Source organism: Pocillopora verrucosa, chromosome 13, assembly GCF_036669915.1.
Source record: "Pocillopora verrucosa isolate sample1 chromosome 13, ASM3666991v2, whole genome shotgun sequence".
NCBI classification, from domain to species: domain Eukaryota; kingdom Metazoa; phylum Cnidaria; class Anthozoa; order Scleractinia; family Pocilloporidae; genus Pocillopora; species Pocillopora verrucosa.
Window position 1 is genome coordinate 14,558,474 of NC_089324.1, and position 16,006 is coordinate 14,574,479.

A 16,006-nucleotide genomic window follows, 5' to 3' on the forward strand; every position below is an offset into this window, starting at 1 on the left:
TTCAAAATTTCCCTTCTTTCCTATCCTATTTACTCAGCGATAGTTAGAAAAGTAAACCTTTTCCGACAGTATTGGGAATATCAAAGTCACAAAAGCAGAGACGCTTTTGAGACGCGCACAAACACCGGATGAAAAATAAAATTATCTCTTACGCTCTTTTTGACGCCAAAGTATCGACCATAGGGTCTTTATTTTAGCAATTTAAACCAAATTGTGTTGACCAAAAGATGTTTTGAGCATCAGGAATAGGAAGTTTTAATTTCCGGCTGCCATTGGTGTCTCAAAATCTTTTGTGCTTAAGTTTCCTAAATAAAGAATACCGCGACGAATTTCGCGAATTGATTTAGCAGTTCTATTATGTAATCTTAATTTCTGACCTGTATTATAAATTATTTTAATTGTAGCTTAAGTTTGTTCTTTTAGATAGCTTATGGACATGTCCTTATTTATCGTTTGTGTGGGGAGGGGGGGGTGGGTTGGCTTTAGAGGATTTTGGTTGTGTTGCGAGAAAATTTACCCAATCTCTCATAAGGTTCTGTAATATTCTTTTTCTTATACCCCACACCAGCCCCCGCTTTCCCTCATTGGCAGTTCACTGGCAGTCAGTGTTCTTTACTCTCCCCTAATACTCTGCTAATGACGACTGATCCCATCCGTTCCCCCTGAAAAATACGTGATCCCCTTACCCCCCCCCCCCATCCCTCCCCGGCCATGAAGAACAACTGGTTCCTAAATTAGGAACAAACTTTACCGATCACGCGTGGTCAATAACATATATTTACACCATCAAGATTTCCTTTGACAACTATCCTCCCACTTGTCTAGAAAAAAATTTCGTTAGATACACACGTCAACACCTGTCAAAAAAACATTAGCAGTAGATTGACCTAAACCCTTTAGGATTTAATTTATTAACAACGGTTCCTAACATCTCACCTAGGGCCCCGACCACGCTAATGCGTTTTCAAAAGTGATGGTTTTCGTCTCAAATGAAATCAAGCAAAGTGTTTTCACCCACGAAAACATTACTGTCTTGCTAATGTTTAAAATTTCTCCCCACGCTGATGCGTCTTCGTTTGAAAACTTATAATGTGTTCTCGTCCACGCTAAAATACCCGAAAATGCAAATGAAAGTGACAGTATTTGCCACATATTTCGTCAATGTTTTTAAAAGCCTCATTTTTCACTTGTCGACATATGAAAGAGAACTTTTTAAAAGCACAACGTTTTCAAAACACTTCACTTTTCAACCAATTTTGAAAGTATCCGTTTTCATCCGCGTTTTCAGGCGTTTTTGCACATGAAGTAAGAAAAAATAGGATGAAAAGGCTTTTTCGTAAATGCGGTTTAAACTATTTTTAGCAAATTTTTCTTTGACAGTTTTTCTCGTGAAATGAAAGTGTCCCTGTACAAGAACTGGCATCCAGGATCTAGAGTTAGTAAATCCAACCTTTACACAAATCAATGACAGAAGAAAAGAAACAATAAAATGTCTCTTAATAAACTGATTTCGCGACGTGATAGAAGCGGATGATGTCATGCAAACATTACAAACAAATCCATTGCATTGATGTTTTTTTTTGCCGCATTGCTAATTGATTGTCTTTCACAACAAGTGAATTAAGATATTTGCATAATAAGATTACTTGCGTGTTCAATTAATTTCATCGGAAACGAAGGCGATATACGTCAGATCTTATATAACTACGTATGCTTTATATATAATTTTTAGCGGCCATTCGTTCTACAGTCTTAATTCACAGAAAAGATGCTGGAGTTATATGGTAAATATGATGCTTTTGTTAAAGCTTTTTTCATATAAGTAGCACGTTCTACCTTTAAAAAAGCCGATTTCCTTTCCACGAAGCTTATCACGCTTTTTGAAAATGAAAACACAACGAGATTTTCCTGGCAGGTCCGCTGCGGTCCAAAGATTGATCATTTTCTTTTTTTCCTTTTTTCCTTTTAACAAAGGCACTTGTCAAAGGTAAAACGTGCAAAGAACAAAATCAATTTTTCTTGACTGAAGCTTTAAAAAGTCACGAATCAACGAAGTTATAACAGGTTCAAAGAGGAATTCCGTTTTGGGAAGTCCTGCTTGACAACCGTTGTTTACAAGTTTCCTTTGGTGATGTATGTAGCGAAAGAGTTTCCTTTCCACTCACCACGACTGTGGAAACTTGCCAGATTTAATACTATTTGAAAGAAATTTCAATTTTTACCCTCACCATAGAAAACATCAAGACAATTTGATTGTTTTCGTGGAAATTTCTAAAGTCTTCGTGAGAAAACAAAATCCTTGCATAAATTTAAATTGGAAATTTCTGTTTTCACACATAAGACACCACGGGGAACATTATAAGCAAAAACATGTAATAACTTCAATTTTTGACTTATTGCAGATTAAAGTAAGATTGCTCTTGCACAGGAGCTAAAACGTCCTAAGAATTCATAATAATTTAGTGATATGAAATATCAGGAAAAACTTGTCAGAGTGTGTGTTCAAATTTTGGTTTTGCTTGTGTCGCCAATGGCTGTTGTAAAATTATGAATTGCAGTTTTTGAAGTTAATATATTAGGCCCAATTTGTCAGATTAAGCGGACAGGATCCTTGTTTTTCTGTACTCAGTAATTGTATAATTAATTGCTTTCAATTAGATTTCCTATTGTGGACATTTTTATTCTGTTAAGGACTTTGCAGTTGCCAGGTTAAATCTTCAGTGAAATCACGTGTTTCTCAGAACATAGATTGGCCGCATTTCAAGGGGTTGCGTGCGAATTAAATGAGATGTCGAGCCATACTTGTCAAGATCAGTTCACATAAATATGTTAGGTTATCATTTCCATTTTATGAGTTTTCATAACTTGGTAAATATTTCGCTCAACAGAGTCGTGTTGAAAAACAAAAAGAGTTCACAAACAAATCTTTATTAGATTTTGTCTAAGCCGAGAATTTAGGTATGTGAGGTTGCACTAAACAGTTCAGGAATAGATGGTAGGTTTAAAATACTTTTCTTTCGTTATTTTTGCACATATTTCCGTGTAAAATATAATAATAATTGACTCGACAATGTTGATTTGTAAAAAATACTCACAAATTTTCAATCTCTACTGTCAAGTTTCTCAAAACCGAGATTTTCTCATAGTGCATTTACATCGCACGTGTAAAGTATGGATTATTTTATTTGATGGATACGTACACGTTAACCGTAAGAAATCTTCCGATTCCCGTCCTTTTTTTAATTAATCCTCCCAATCATAGCAGTCTAGCTTTTTGATTCAGACTTAAAAACAAGGAAAATAGATTCACTTATTTCGTGCGTCAAGCTAAATTATGTTTAAAAGGATGTATTTTTGGGAAATTGACCAAAATTAGAGTCAGTCATTTGAATTCATTATTAAGCTACAAAAAGGCCTTTAGTCATTCCCAATTACTGCAACATTCAGAATTTTTTTTCGATTTAAAGAACCCATATTGACTTGAATATAAAATGCAAGAAATTCTGCCTTCACAGAGGCCACCTGCAACATGTTGTCATGACAACCGTTTGTTAAAAATCACTTCACTTTTTCACGCCCTATGTTAAACAAAATTGACCAATCATTTAAAATTATTTTACCACATTGTACTAAAAGAGGTAAGACCGCATGCGAATGCCAAGGATAAATTTTAACTGTAAGTAACATATTAATTTGCAACAAGCTTAAAAATACGGTCGAAAGGACATTGGTAGAAATTGCAAAATTTTGCTATTCAAATACGACACTTGAGTTGTGAGTATCATTTCTCTGTTAAAACAAGAGCTCATTACAGTCTTGCGAAAGGGTAATTGCAATCATGACCACAGTAGTTTGAGAACAGTAATCTGGAAAATCCCAAGCTATAGCTATAACAGTATACATAAAAATTTATCCTTCCAATGAAAACCCAAAGAATACTTTTTTGTAGCGTTTTGAGCTGTTATCAATTTGTCGGGCTTTACAACGTAACAACATAATGCGTTAATGGACTGGTAAGTCTAACTAAAAGAGGATTTCAAAGGGATTCAGCGCGTTAGGCTTGTTGCTCTTTCCTGTTGGTTAGAATCATTTTATTTACTCTTATAATACGAATTTAAAACTGGTACGTACTGTAAACATGTTTTAAAAAAACAATTTTTTATTTGAATTTAGCAATGACCAGATAATACGCTCTAAATTGCGCGGTTTAAATACATTGGTGGTCGTAAAAGTTTTCTCGAGTGTTCTTATATCGCTTAGCAACCACAAATACGCTTTACTTTCAACGATTTATACAGGTTAATTGAGGTTTTGTGTAATCAACTCTTCACTTTCAAACTAGCCCGTCAGTGCGCGCGAAAAGCACCATTCACTTGCGTCGTATATACTATGTAAATACGTTGTTTGGTTTTTTATCTCGAGAGTGGGAGAAAGGTGAGCATCGGCACACAAAGGCTGGAATTGGATTCCCGTGAGGGAAATAACCTTTTCTCTCTGTCCCACGCTCGTGTGAAAAAAAGATAAAAAAATTTAAAAAAAAAAAACTACATCGATATAACCCTTTAAATCCCATGAGTGACCAAGACAGAGTTTCTCCTTACAATATCAATACAATATCAACCAGATAAGTGATGAGAATGAAGAAAAATATCAATTTGGAGATATTTAGTTGATCCAACACCAAATTCTCTAAACTAACATTATAAGAACTGTATGGTTGACAGTAAGGAGAATTAAAAATTTCATCTGGGAATTAAAGGTTAAGGATCAAAGTGACATACCAATGAGTGGTTAATCTCAACACAAAGTAATCTCATATTAACATTTATCATTTTTACTGCATCGTTAACCCTTAAACTCCGGAGATCTCTTTAGTAATTCTCCTTACTGTCTGCCATACAGTCCTTGTGATGTTTGTTTGAGGAATTTGGTATTGGATCAAGTAATAACCCCCTAATTAAGATTTGTCTTTATTCTCATCACTTGTCTGCTTGATATTGTAATAACATTGTAGGGAGAAATTCTGTCTTGGTCACTAACTGGAGTTAAAGGGTTCAGTAACAGCGTATGACAAAGGTGACCAATATTTCGCCAGCACCGAGAGTAACAAGTTGCTACACCAAGTACTATTCACCTCCCGGCAGCCTATGAGACAAAATCGTTCGTCAAGAATTTAATTTCCAACCATTTTTTGCTATATTTAAAGGGATAAACTTAGATTTTTTTGGTATCTCTGTGGTATATGGTATGCTAAAACAATGATTCACCTCGCAGTGTCGGTGAAATTGATAAATATTTACCTCCACACTGGTGAATGTTTATTAATTATTCCATAAACGGAGCTCCAATTTTTCATCTCCATATAAAATTAAGATAGATTTCGTTGTAATCAGTATCCCAAAAATAAAATAAAAAATTCCAGGTCCTCACGGAACGTGTGTCTACTCTTGGCAAAATGAAACCATACCTGCCGTTGGCACATTGCACCCCCACTGCTAATGCAATGCTCATTATTTAAGTTAGCGATTCCTCGTTTAAATTGTGTGCCATTGCTAAATTGGAAGGTGATGGCATAAATAAAACAGATTGAGCGAAGGAACACGAATTTGAAACGATAAATTTGGGAATTATAGGCAACTGAGGAAACGTTAACAAACGCAAGGTTAGGTCCTACATGAAGTGGCCTGTGTAGCTACCAGCGATTTTGCGTAAGCTTATTCCGAACGGTTTGGTGAAGAGAAAGCCTTCTCGTGGTTTCACTTCGTTTTCCCATCCTTTTCACAACTCCGACGCGTGAAAGATGTTTGAAAGCGCACCATAAAAAAAACGCTAGCTACGTGGGTTTAAGTAATGTTATGTAACTCCTAATAGCGGAGCTCGCAGAGCGTAGCCCCATAATTATATCTGCATGAAAGTTAGGAGCACAGTTTCCAAGAACTAAACTCAGTATGATCCAAACTGTGACACCGACATTCCAATTACGCAAAGTAAGAGTGTCAGGTTTAAGTTCAATCTTCATTTGAAATTACAGCAAAAGCTTCACCAATCTAACTCTCTCAATGACCTCCCCCGCTCCACTAATTGCTTGAAACTTATTTGAATTTTATATTTAAACATCCCTTCCTTTTAGATATTGAATGACAAATGAGGCTGTCCGATGGGTTGTTCGGCCTCGCTTCATCATCGTGTCGCTTCACGACATCTGCCATCGGCGAGAGTGAAGACAATCGCTGTTCCTTTATCAGCCGATACGAAAAATACGCTGAGAGAATCGTGGAATCTTGTGGAGCCTGTTAAAACTGAGGCTGGAAAATTGATGTTTGTGAGGTAGGTCAAATTTCAATATAAAAATATCGCTACGAATTAAGCATACAGCACGGAATCAAGATGTGATGAAATATATTAAATTTCATTTTCCATCGATATTTGAAATAAATTTTCGTAAACTTTTAGTTTATGAAATATCTTCCTGAGGTTTTTTTCATTTTGATTCTGTTTCATCTCTGTTTTGCTTTAATGTGTCGTGTTTAGACTATTTGATTTTACTCCCACAGAGTAAGAATTTTCATAGTTTTTAAATTAAAGAACTCAAAATTTCTCTACTTACGTAAGGGATTAAATTTAAGGGATCGGTTTTCGTCATCGACATAGCATTAATTTGTTGAATTTGAGGTAATCTTTCTTGTGCACAAGTTTCAATAAAATTATTGGGCTACCTGTCATTTAAAATGTGGAAAAATGCTCTAGTAACGTCAAATTAAAAATATTTTGCGTCGAAAATGGAATCCGATGTTTAAGGACAAATTAGCATATCATGACTTTAACACTAATGATAGTAAATGTAGAGCAATTCTTGATATAACAATTAAGCAAAAGTTTACACTTCGCAAGATTTCTTGGTTGATTTCTTGATTTGTTGAAAAGAAGACAGTAGAAGAGCCAAAACGATCCCGTTAAATACATTTTGAGTGTATGGTCAGTTTAAATTTAGCTTTTCGTGATGATCTTTACTTTCCGGTTTGTGCAGCTGATGAATGTGAAACAAAACAACTCGGAGGAAAAAGAAAGGAAAACTTCACATGTACAATAGTGTCCCTACAGAGAGATGATGACTATTTTGGCGTGAGAGATTTCAACAAATATTTAAAACCAATCAGCCAGTCATTTGTTGAATCCTCAGAAGTTTAGCTAAGATTTTTTTCATGTTTATCTTCTGAAAAATCACTCAATTCCTTTCAGATTTTTGTTGCTTCTGAGGTTTTCCTGCCCCAGAAAACACTTATTTTGATGTTTTATTTGATTTTGAAGCAGTTACAAAAGTTAAGACGTGAAAAAGGCGTTAGCTCCGACGAGCCGGGGTTTCTATTTCTCAGTATCTTCATGCGAAGGGGTCTGACGGCTCAATGACGAAGATTACCTTTTCTAAAAACTATCGTGATCCAGCTCATTAACCCTCCGTCTTCCAAGACCTGATTACCAATTCTCCTCTCTACCTGCTTCCCATTTCCCTATAAATTAGTTACGAGAATTTGGTGTCGGATGAAGATAACAACCTCTACCTGATGAGTTTGGGTATTCTCATTACCTGTTTGCTGTATAATGTAAGTGGATGTTCTAGGGAGAAGTTAGATGTTTATCATCTCTGAGAGTTCAAGGGTTAACCATTTGATTTACCATGCGTATTAATTCTCAGGCTTTTTGAGACACATCCAAACATCCAAGACACGTTTCCGACATTCAAAGGCGTCAGCTTAGACGAGCTGATGAACTCTCGGTCCTTGTATCTCCATGCCAAGCGAGTTATGGCTGCTGTTGAGAATGCTATCAATTCATTAGATGATGGTGAAGTCTTAACTGAGAGTCTCACAAGCCTGGGACAAAGACATCAGGCTTGGTCTGTTACGGAAGACCACTTTGCGGTAAATTATCAATTCAGGGAAACGGTTAAAATGTGTGCAATTCGACTAAGTTTCCTGAATCGCAGAACCGGAGAAATTCTAAGTAAAGAAGAAACAAACTGTTTGAAGCTTGCGAGAACGCACTAGCTTGCAGAGCTGGCGTAATTTTGGCGAGCGAGTGCTTAGTATTTTCTTAACGAAAATTATAGCCGCCATCTTTGATTTTTTAATGGCAGCAGAAGGCTGGGGAGAGAAGGAAATTTGTACCAAGGGGGCGGTTGTCAGAATTCAAGGAGAAGGGTAGGGGTGGGGAAGTGAATTAGTACGCGCGCATTTTGATTGATTCTTACTTATGGTCTATTGCAGTAGATGACGTCATCATTAACAACATTTTGCTTTGCTATCATTTTAAATAAAGAGATTCCATGCCACCTCAGGTCTGTACAGTAACAAATCACAGGAGACGTCAAAATGTGTTACGAACATCAGTGGCATACTCGACTGTGTCTAGTGTGCCACTTTTGGTTTTAACCACGTTTTAACTTCATCTGTGATCTGTTACTCCACAGACGCGCGGCAACAAGGAATCCATTTGTCAACTATTTTTCCGATTGGTCGAATAACGGGCAAGAGTTTTTAGAATAATTATGGAGCGAATTAGATACCAACCGATGCATTGCTGCATAATCTTCGATACTCAAGCATTTGCTTTCTTAATAACATTTTTGATCATTTTTCCTATACCTATAAAAAAGGACTGCGCATTCGACATATATTTAACAGACGTTTCCAAATCATTTCTGGAACACTAGATATGATACCTCACACTGATGTCATAAGACTATTTCCGATGATTCACGATTATTTACGACGCGTTTTCGTTTTTGTTTCGTAGGTTGTTGGTGAAGCTCTACTATGGACTTTGCAAGACATGCTTCAGTCTAAATGCACGAGTCAAGTGTTAGAGGCCTGGACAGAACTGTTTAAGTTCATAACAAAAACGATGTTAGGCGGGATTCGCTCAAACGAAGCTGGTGACGAAAAATAATATTTTTATTAGCATCGTACTAATTTCCGGATGGGCATTTTGCACACAGTTTCAACGTAAGAGGCTGGAAAGTCAACTTTGGCTTTACACTTTTTCATAACAACTGAACTAGTTAACAAGAGATATATAGCTCATTTCGCTTGAACATCGGTAAGAACCATTACAAGATGACTTAAGGATCCTCTATCTCCCATCCTTAGCCTTGGATTCAACCAAGGGAATATCAATTGATATTCTCTTGATTCAACCCTTTCCCGAGGAGTTTTATTATTAGAAAGGTTCCCCATCAAAATAGAACTTTGATAATCCTACTAGTTTACGTCAAACATCCGCTCGCATCCCGCATCAATTGGGCAGCGAAATCAGTTGCCACAAGATCAGAGGTAACAGCTTATAATATCTTGGTTGCCATTGCTGAGTAGGTCTGTTCAGTTATAGATCACAGAAGACGTCATAATGTGGTAAGATCATTAGTGACTAACTTGACTGCGCCTCGTGTGCCACTTTTGGTGAAGAGATGCAAGGCAACATAAAATCTATTTGCTAAAGGGATCAAAAACTTCCACTGTAAGAAAAACAGGATACAAAGCAGTACTTGGCCTTACTACGGAAGATTTCCGCGAAAAGAAGAATAGCCAAGTTATGAAAGAAAAAGGAAACGAAAATTTGTATTAAATACAAATTTGTAATTGGATGACTTAAACTACAACTTTTAATGTGATTGGTTGATTAAACTACAACTGTGAAAGTGATTGGTTGATTTAAACTACAACTGTGAATGTGATTGGTTTATCAAGCTGTCCGATAACAAACTGTCCGATATTAACTTGGCAAATGTATTAGTGGAAAATAGGAATTTTTTAAACCAATCACAACCGAGGAAATTGTAATTTTTATGTTTAACAATGATACTCAAGTGTCCAAATGTTAGTCTTTTTTGAAGTGCACTAACATTTTAATTTGACGCTCTCCTGGATGATGACGACGCCTCGTCTTCATTTAAGATTAGAGAAATTTTGAAAATTTGCCAAAACTAGCAGTCTAAAAATCCTTCTCGTTGACTTATTCGTTTATTTATCTTATTATTTATTTATTTGTCAATTTTCTTATTTACAGGATTACTTGCAGCTGAAAAAAAATTGATAAACATAAAAAGTATCCAAGAATAATAGACCATGAATAAAACATGAAGCAAAGGACTCTATTTTACGCATTTTTTTCCATCTGTTTCTTTTCAATTCTGATCCATTTAACATATAGATACCAAGTTGCCGTGCGTCTGTTCAGTAATAGATCACAGATGACGTCAAAATGTGGTAAGAACAAAAAAGTGGCACACGAGGCGCAGCCGAGTGTGTCACTGATGCTCTTACCACATTTTTACGTCCTCTGTGATCTACTACTGAACAGACGCACGACAACTTGGAATCTATTTGCTTTATATAATAAAGAATTAAAAAAAAAATTTTAATAATGACGTCATCTATGCGTCTGTCCTTCAATAGATCATAAGTGAGAACCAATCAGAATGCGTGTATAACTGGGCTTATTATATAATTCGTGATAGATATACTGCGTGCAAATCACTCCTTTATCTCCGTATTTAGACAATTGTTTATTCATTTATCTACGTTATTATTTAGAATTCCACGTAACATCGTTTTAGTTATGAAGTTATACAACTCTGTCCAAGCCAGTGTAACTTCATTCGTACATTTTGTATCGAGCATATCCTGTAATGTCCATAATAGAGCTTCACCAACGACCTGCAAGGGAAAAACAGAGAGAAAATATTTCATTCAGTTTGGGGACGTATTTAAGCAACATATGGCAGTCTGAGGCCTTTCCCTAACATCTAGGTAACACGGAAAGCCGAAAGACTCTAGAACAAAAATCTATCTTTCATCAAAACTTTAAAAAAAATTCAATTAATTTAATCTTGTGTTTTTCATGTAAGTATCTTCGCACCAATAGCGTTGTTCCATCTTTCTGTACATAAACCGCACGCAACCTATAATTCCCTGATTGACTCTGACAAAGAGCTCGCTGAGTCGAAACGTCTGCTTTAGAATCTCCTAACCGTGGCCAGTTCACATTAAAACAGTTTTCAAATGAGTTTCGAAAACCAATGCCATAGCAATCACAACGGCAGAGCGAAGGTTGACATCATCATTAACCGATGACAACTGATCCAGTAAAGACAGGCAGCCAGCATGAAACGCGGGACTGAACGCGAGAGACCAAATCAGCATTGGTTTAATTTTTTAATCTGATTGGTTGAGAAGAAGGCGCTAGTTGTCTGGACCAATCACAGAGAGAAGTGAAGCGAAACCAAAGCAATCATGGGTTACTTTTGGCACTGCTCTATCAACTCCGTTGACAAAATCCAAATTATAGAGCAAAGAGAACATCGACAAAGAACATGTCCGAGGGCTTAAATAGTGTAGTTTTCACACCTTAAAATGTTCCTCCCTGACAAACCAAACTTGATGTCTTCGTCCCAGGCTTGTAAGACTCTCCAATAACACCTCACCATCATCTAATGCATTGATAGTATTTTCAACAGCAGCCATAACTCGCTTGGCATGGAGATACAAAGATCGAGAGTTCATCAGCTCGTCTAAGCTGACGCCTTTGAATGTTGGAAACGTGTCTTGGATGTTTGGATGTGTCTCAAAAAGCCTAAGAATGGCAGAAAGATAAAGTGCGACAAATTGTTATCTCGCATAATTTAACCCCTCTCCACAGATGATCCTAATAGTTGGTAGTATACTTAAAACAGCGAATAGCGTTGAAGGCGAGCTCTGATTGGCTACCCAAACCCCGAATATCCTTTGCTATGCACCTCTGAGCAACACGTGCGGGATTTGCACCTGAAGATATTGTAATCGTTGCAGAAATAAATGAGTTACAATCAAATTTTTGTGCCGTATCATCCCACTGTTCTGTACATACTAAAAAAAAGTCTTCATCTCAGTGTCGGTGCCTCGCACCTCGGTAAATATTCACTATTAGCCACCTCCTTTTAAATAGTTGTTAACTATGCAGAATTTAACATCTCTATTATTGTATTTACGTTCACGCCTCTTTCTGATCCGAGCTGATACCCATAGTTGCTATATACTATGGGAACTGAGACTAGCTCAACCCTCCCTCTTCGTTTCATATCCTTTTCCCAGCTCTAATCCTGCCATAAAACGGTAATAAATAAATAAATGAATGAATAAATAACAGAAAAATTAATGGATAAAAGTAAAATAATTTTCCTTTACCTCATAAACATTGCCTTTCCCGCCTCGGATTTAACAGGCTCAACAAGTTTCCAAGATTCCTTCAAAGTGATTTTAGTTTTGCGACTCAAAGGAATAGAGAGATGTTTCAATCCTAAAGAAACTGATATTGGAGACCGGTTCTTGGTTGTTCCACGATGATGAAATGAAGCGGAACATCCCATTACAAACACATCTGAAGTTCAAGTCCTGGAGAAACCTGGAAGTGATTTCACATTATAAACAGACAATAAAATATTTTTTAGATAATAGATGTGGGGCGTAGCTAAATGAGTAGGGTCCAAGGCCGCCCCGCTTTTCATTCTCCCAACTGAATCTCCTCCTTGCCTAGCCACGCCCCTAGGTAACCCACGCACCGCAAAGATCTGCAGGGAATAGCATATCTCCTGAGTGAGAAGGTTTGCCAGAAACAAGCAGTGCTGCACATGCGTGGCGGAAAAGCAATTCCGATTGATATTAAACCAATAAAAAGCAAGTTGTCCCTCACCGTACTTCTTGTCACAATCTTGGCACAAAATTGTATGCAGCGCTACAAATCTGATTTTTTTATTTTATTTTTCACACTCGTGACGCTATTTAGTGACCAGCCGTTGTCTACAATAGAAAATTGACTACCAATGAGGGGGGATCATTAGAATGATAAATAATGACCGACCCTAGTCAGTTTGCATGTCACAATGGTGACAAGAGCTATTTTGCAAAGGCACAACGTCACATCTAGACTGAAACAACACTTTTACTCGGTAGCGCAGAAACAACCACAAAAGTCTGTTGTATGTGAAAATTTTCGGCACTGCGGCTTCTTCATCCCTGGGGGATCTTCCAAAATATAGAAATGTTAATTTGCGTAACAGGTGCTTTTTAGAATCTTCTGAAAACAGTATTTTCAATGTCAAGAATCGTCTCAACTGTAAAATTAGCATCCATTTGCCATATGAGTATTCAAAGTTTCTTTGGCATAAAAATACATGTAAAAGAATTAATTATTTCAAATTTATCATCACTTCTTCTCGATGAAGCGCGACGTTTTATAAGCCAAAATGTGAGAATTATAAACTTTAATTTGTTCATGTTCGTGTTGAACCAGTGTTGAAGTTTTATATGTAATTGAGAGTTATTTACTTAGTTACAGGTACGTTATTAAAACAGCTTATTTGGATAAAGCAGAGGTTTCATCGAAAGCTGGTTACCAGCGGTGTATCGCCACTTGTAAGACCTTTTAGCACCGTCTGTTTAGCTGCGTTTGGGTCTGCGTTTTGGGTTATTCGCTTTACGGCCCCTTCACCGGGTACAGCCGCCTGTTACATCATCGGCAGCCGCTTATGTAAAAATTTATATATTGAAATACCTAGTAAAGGGTTTGCTACTCAAAACTGAGAGCTGCAAAATAGTGAAATTATGATAAAATGAAACTCAGGCTTGATATCCCACGCAAATAACACCAGTATTGGGATTAATGAACCCGAAGGATATATCTGACTAGCGTTTTAATCTTAACATTTTGCTGCAGATATTTCATCCTGTTATTTACTTGAGTACAATATCGGTCTTTCTGTGGCGAATACAAATCAATAGTTTACATCAATGAAGATCTGTTAATTCAAAGACAATCCATTTTATGCGCTAATCCCTAACCATTAATGCATAAAAAAAAAGAGTGACACTGCAATAAAGTATAAAACCCGCATGAATCTAGATTTAAGAATTAAAGAAATGAACTGTAAAAGGAATAGTACATCAATAGCCTGGGATTTTTTTAAATAAAATTGGCATAATGTCATTTCCTTTAGGAACATCAATTCTTCATGGAAATGTTGGGCAATTTTTAATCCACTTGATTGATAATATACGACAAGATTCACGAAAGAACTACGGAATATCATTAACATCGACGTATGCACTGACACAGTTGGAAAATGTCTAAAACTTCACACCAAATTAACAAGTAAAGTAACTGTCCTCGCACCGAAAATAAAATCGCTAAAGGACAAGGATTTAATTTTATCTGTGGATGTAATATTGAGTGAGAAATTCATATGCGATGAAACTCGATGCAAGATTTTACTTACCTGAACTGAGTGCGGAAGACAATATATTTATAAACTATCAGGATTAATCTTGATGTTTAGGAAAACTTGAAACAAATGGGACAAATTTTAGAATCCCAGCCAATTATACTGACACCATTAAAAGCATTAGAGGAAATGCGTAACCCAAGCGAAAAGAGCTTAGATTCTGCGACGAAGGCGACAGTTTGTTAAAATAATGGGTTTCTTGACAATCTTAATTGAAGTTTCCTATCAATTATCACAAAGTATTAATAATCTTCGAACTGTCCAATAACGGAACACGTTGCTAACAGTCTTCCATGTTTGTTTTTATCTCCCATGGAACCAATATAGGAAGAATTGAAGCACTCAATGGTTCTTCTGCAAAAATACACCTACTTTTAATTTCTTCAACTGTAATTTTTATTTCTTTGTTATGAAAAAATCCTCGATAACGCCGTTATTCTTTTCATGTTATTTTTCCGTAAAAAATCCGCCCTTCGATTTTCGACTTCGTCGCATTAATGTCAAGAAATTTAGACAATTTGTCAAATTTTTTGTTTGACTTACTGCTTAAAAGTATGTTTAAAGAGAGCTATGTATTTTTTTCCTAACGCAGAGATTGAGGAAGAAGCCCTCATTAGATTTACGATTGCTTTCGTGATAAGCAAAAGAAAACCAATATATTTTATACTACTGCAAGTTAAAGGTAATTTTGCTGAGGTCTAAAAAATAAATTCGCAAAGGAAAAGAAAAAAAAAGAACGTTTTATAATCATAGCGTCTCGTGAGAAAAATGAAATGAACACTCATGCTTCAAAGCAGAAGATTTTCTATGCGACCGAGAAATAAGATCAAAGCCCATATTCACCGGCAAAGTGACTCGACGGGAGGCCGTACTTTCAACAAAAGATTTCATTGAATAGAGAATCGGGAAGAAAAATATTATACGCATGTTTGTTCAAAGTGAGAAAGAAAAATTTCTGTGTTACTTTAGGTATACAAAAAAACCCTTTTCTCAAATGCAATCATGATCATTATTTGCTGATTCCGATGTATAAGCAAATGAACAATCTGCTTGATGGTACACTTTGCAGCAATGAAATTATTGCTGTTGAAAAACAAACACTTATCTCTAATCGCGTATTGTAATTTTTATTTTTCTTTGATTTATCACAGATTATCTTTGATTAACAATCTTTATAAAGTCATGAGAGAAAATTAAGTAAAAAATATCGCCTCAAGAAACATTACATATGTATATACATATATATATATATTGTATTCGGACGATCATACTGAATGTTTACTATATCAATACCTCCTTATTAAGTTTCGTTTTATTTATCTCTAATTTCATTATGAACCTTGAATCCAAATTTTGGCTGTGAGTCAATCTTTAAAATCATGTTATTCCTCTAAAAATCAGTGTCGATCATTCCCGGTGTGATTATCTAAATAATATTCTCTCTTTAAGATAAAAAAATCTTTATAATAACAAAAATGAACATGAAGAGTAATCAAAAACGCCTGAAGAAGACAAGATTTTTTATTGTATTTTCATATTGAAAGTTTTCTACATCAACGTCTTCCTTTTGTTTTGATATCTCCCAAATTTGATTAACTTTGGTTCCGATTTTAGCTATGAGTCAAAATTTAAAACTGTGCTATTCCCCGACAGATCACTGTCACTCCTGGCGTGGTCGTCCAAACAACATTTTCT

The 16,006-nt window shown here is 36.1% G+C and overlaps 2 protein-coding genes across 3 annotated transcripts; one reads left to right on the plus strand and one right to left on the minus strand.

The window, feature by feature from the left end:
- The first annotated feature begins 1,699 nt into the window (after positions 1–1,699).
- Positions 1,700–10,212, plus strand: LOC131770837 (neuroglobin-like). Of its 2 annotated transcripts, XR_010716033.1 has the most exons (5): positions 1,700–1,784; positions 6,131–6,327; positions 7,694–7,919; positions 8,794–9,017; positions 9,102–10,210. XR_010716033.1 is itself a non-coding variant. In XM_066160414.1 (4 exons), the coding sequence occupies exons 2-4, from the start codon at positions 6,158–6,160 to the stop codon at positions 8,944–8,946; spliced, it is 549 nt and encodes a 182-aa protein (XP_066016511.1). In that variant the 5' UTR covers positions 1,700–1,784; positions 6,131–6,157; the 3' UTR covers positions 8,947–10,212. The 2 variants fall into 2 exon arrangements, 1 of the variants encoding a protein (XP_066016511.1); XM_066160414.1 differs by having other exon boundaries at positions 8,794–10,212.
- Positions 10,213–10,448: 236 nt separating this feature from the next.
- Positions 10,449–14,396, minus strand: LOC131770843 (neuroglobin). Its single transcript, XM_059086573.2, has 4 exons — positions 14,306–14,396; positions 12,219–12,435; positions 11,403–11,628; positions 10,449–10,712 (listed from the first exon to the last, which is right to left on the minus strand). Exons 2-4 carry the CDS (start codon positions 12,398–12,400, stop codon positions 10,566–10,568), a joined length of 555 nt encoding a protein of 184 aa, XP_058942556.2. The 5' UTR covers positions 12,401–12,435; positions 14,306–14,396; the 3' UTR covers positions 10,449–10,565.
- Between the last annotated feature and the right edge of the window lie 1,610 nt (positions 14,397–16,006).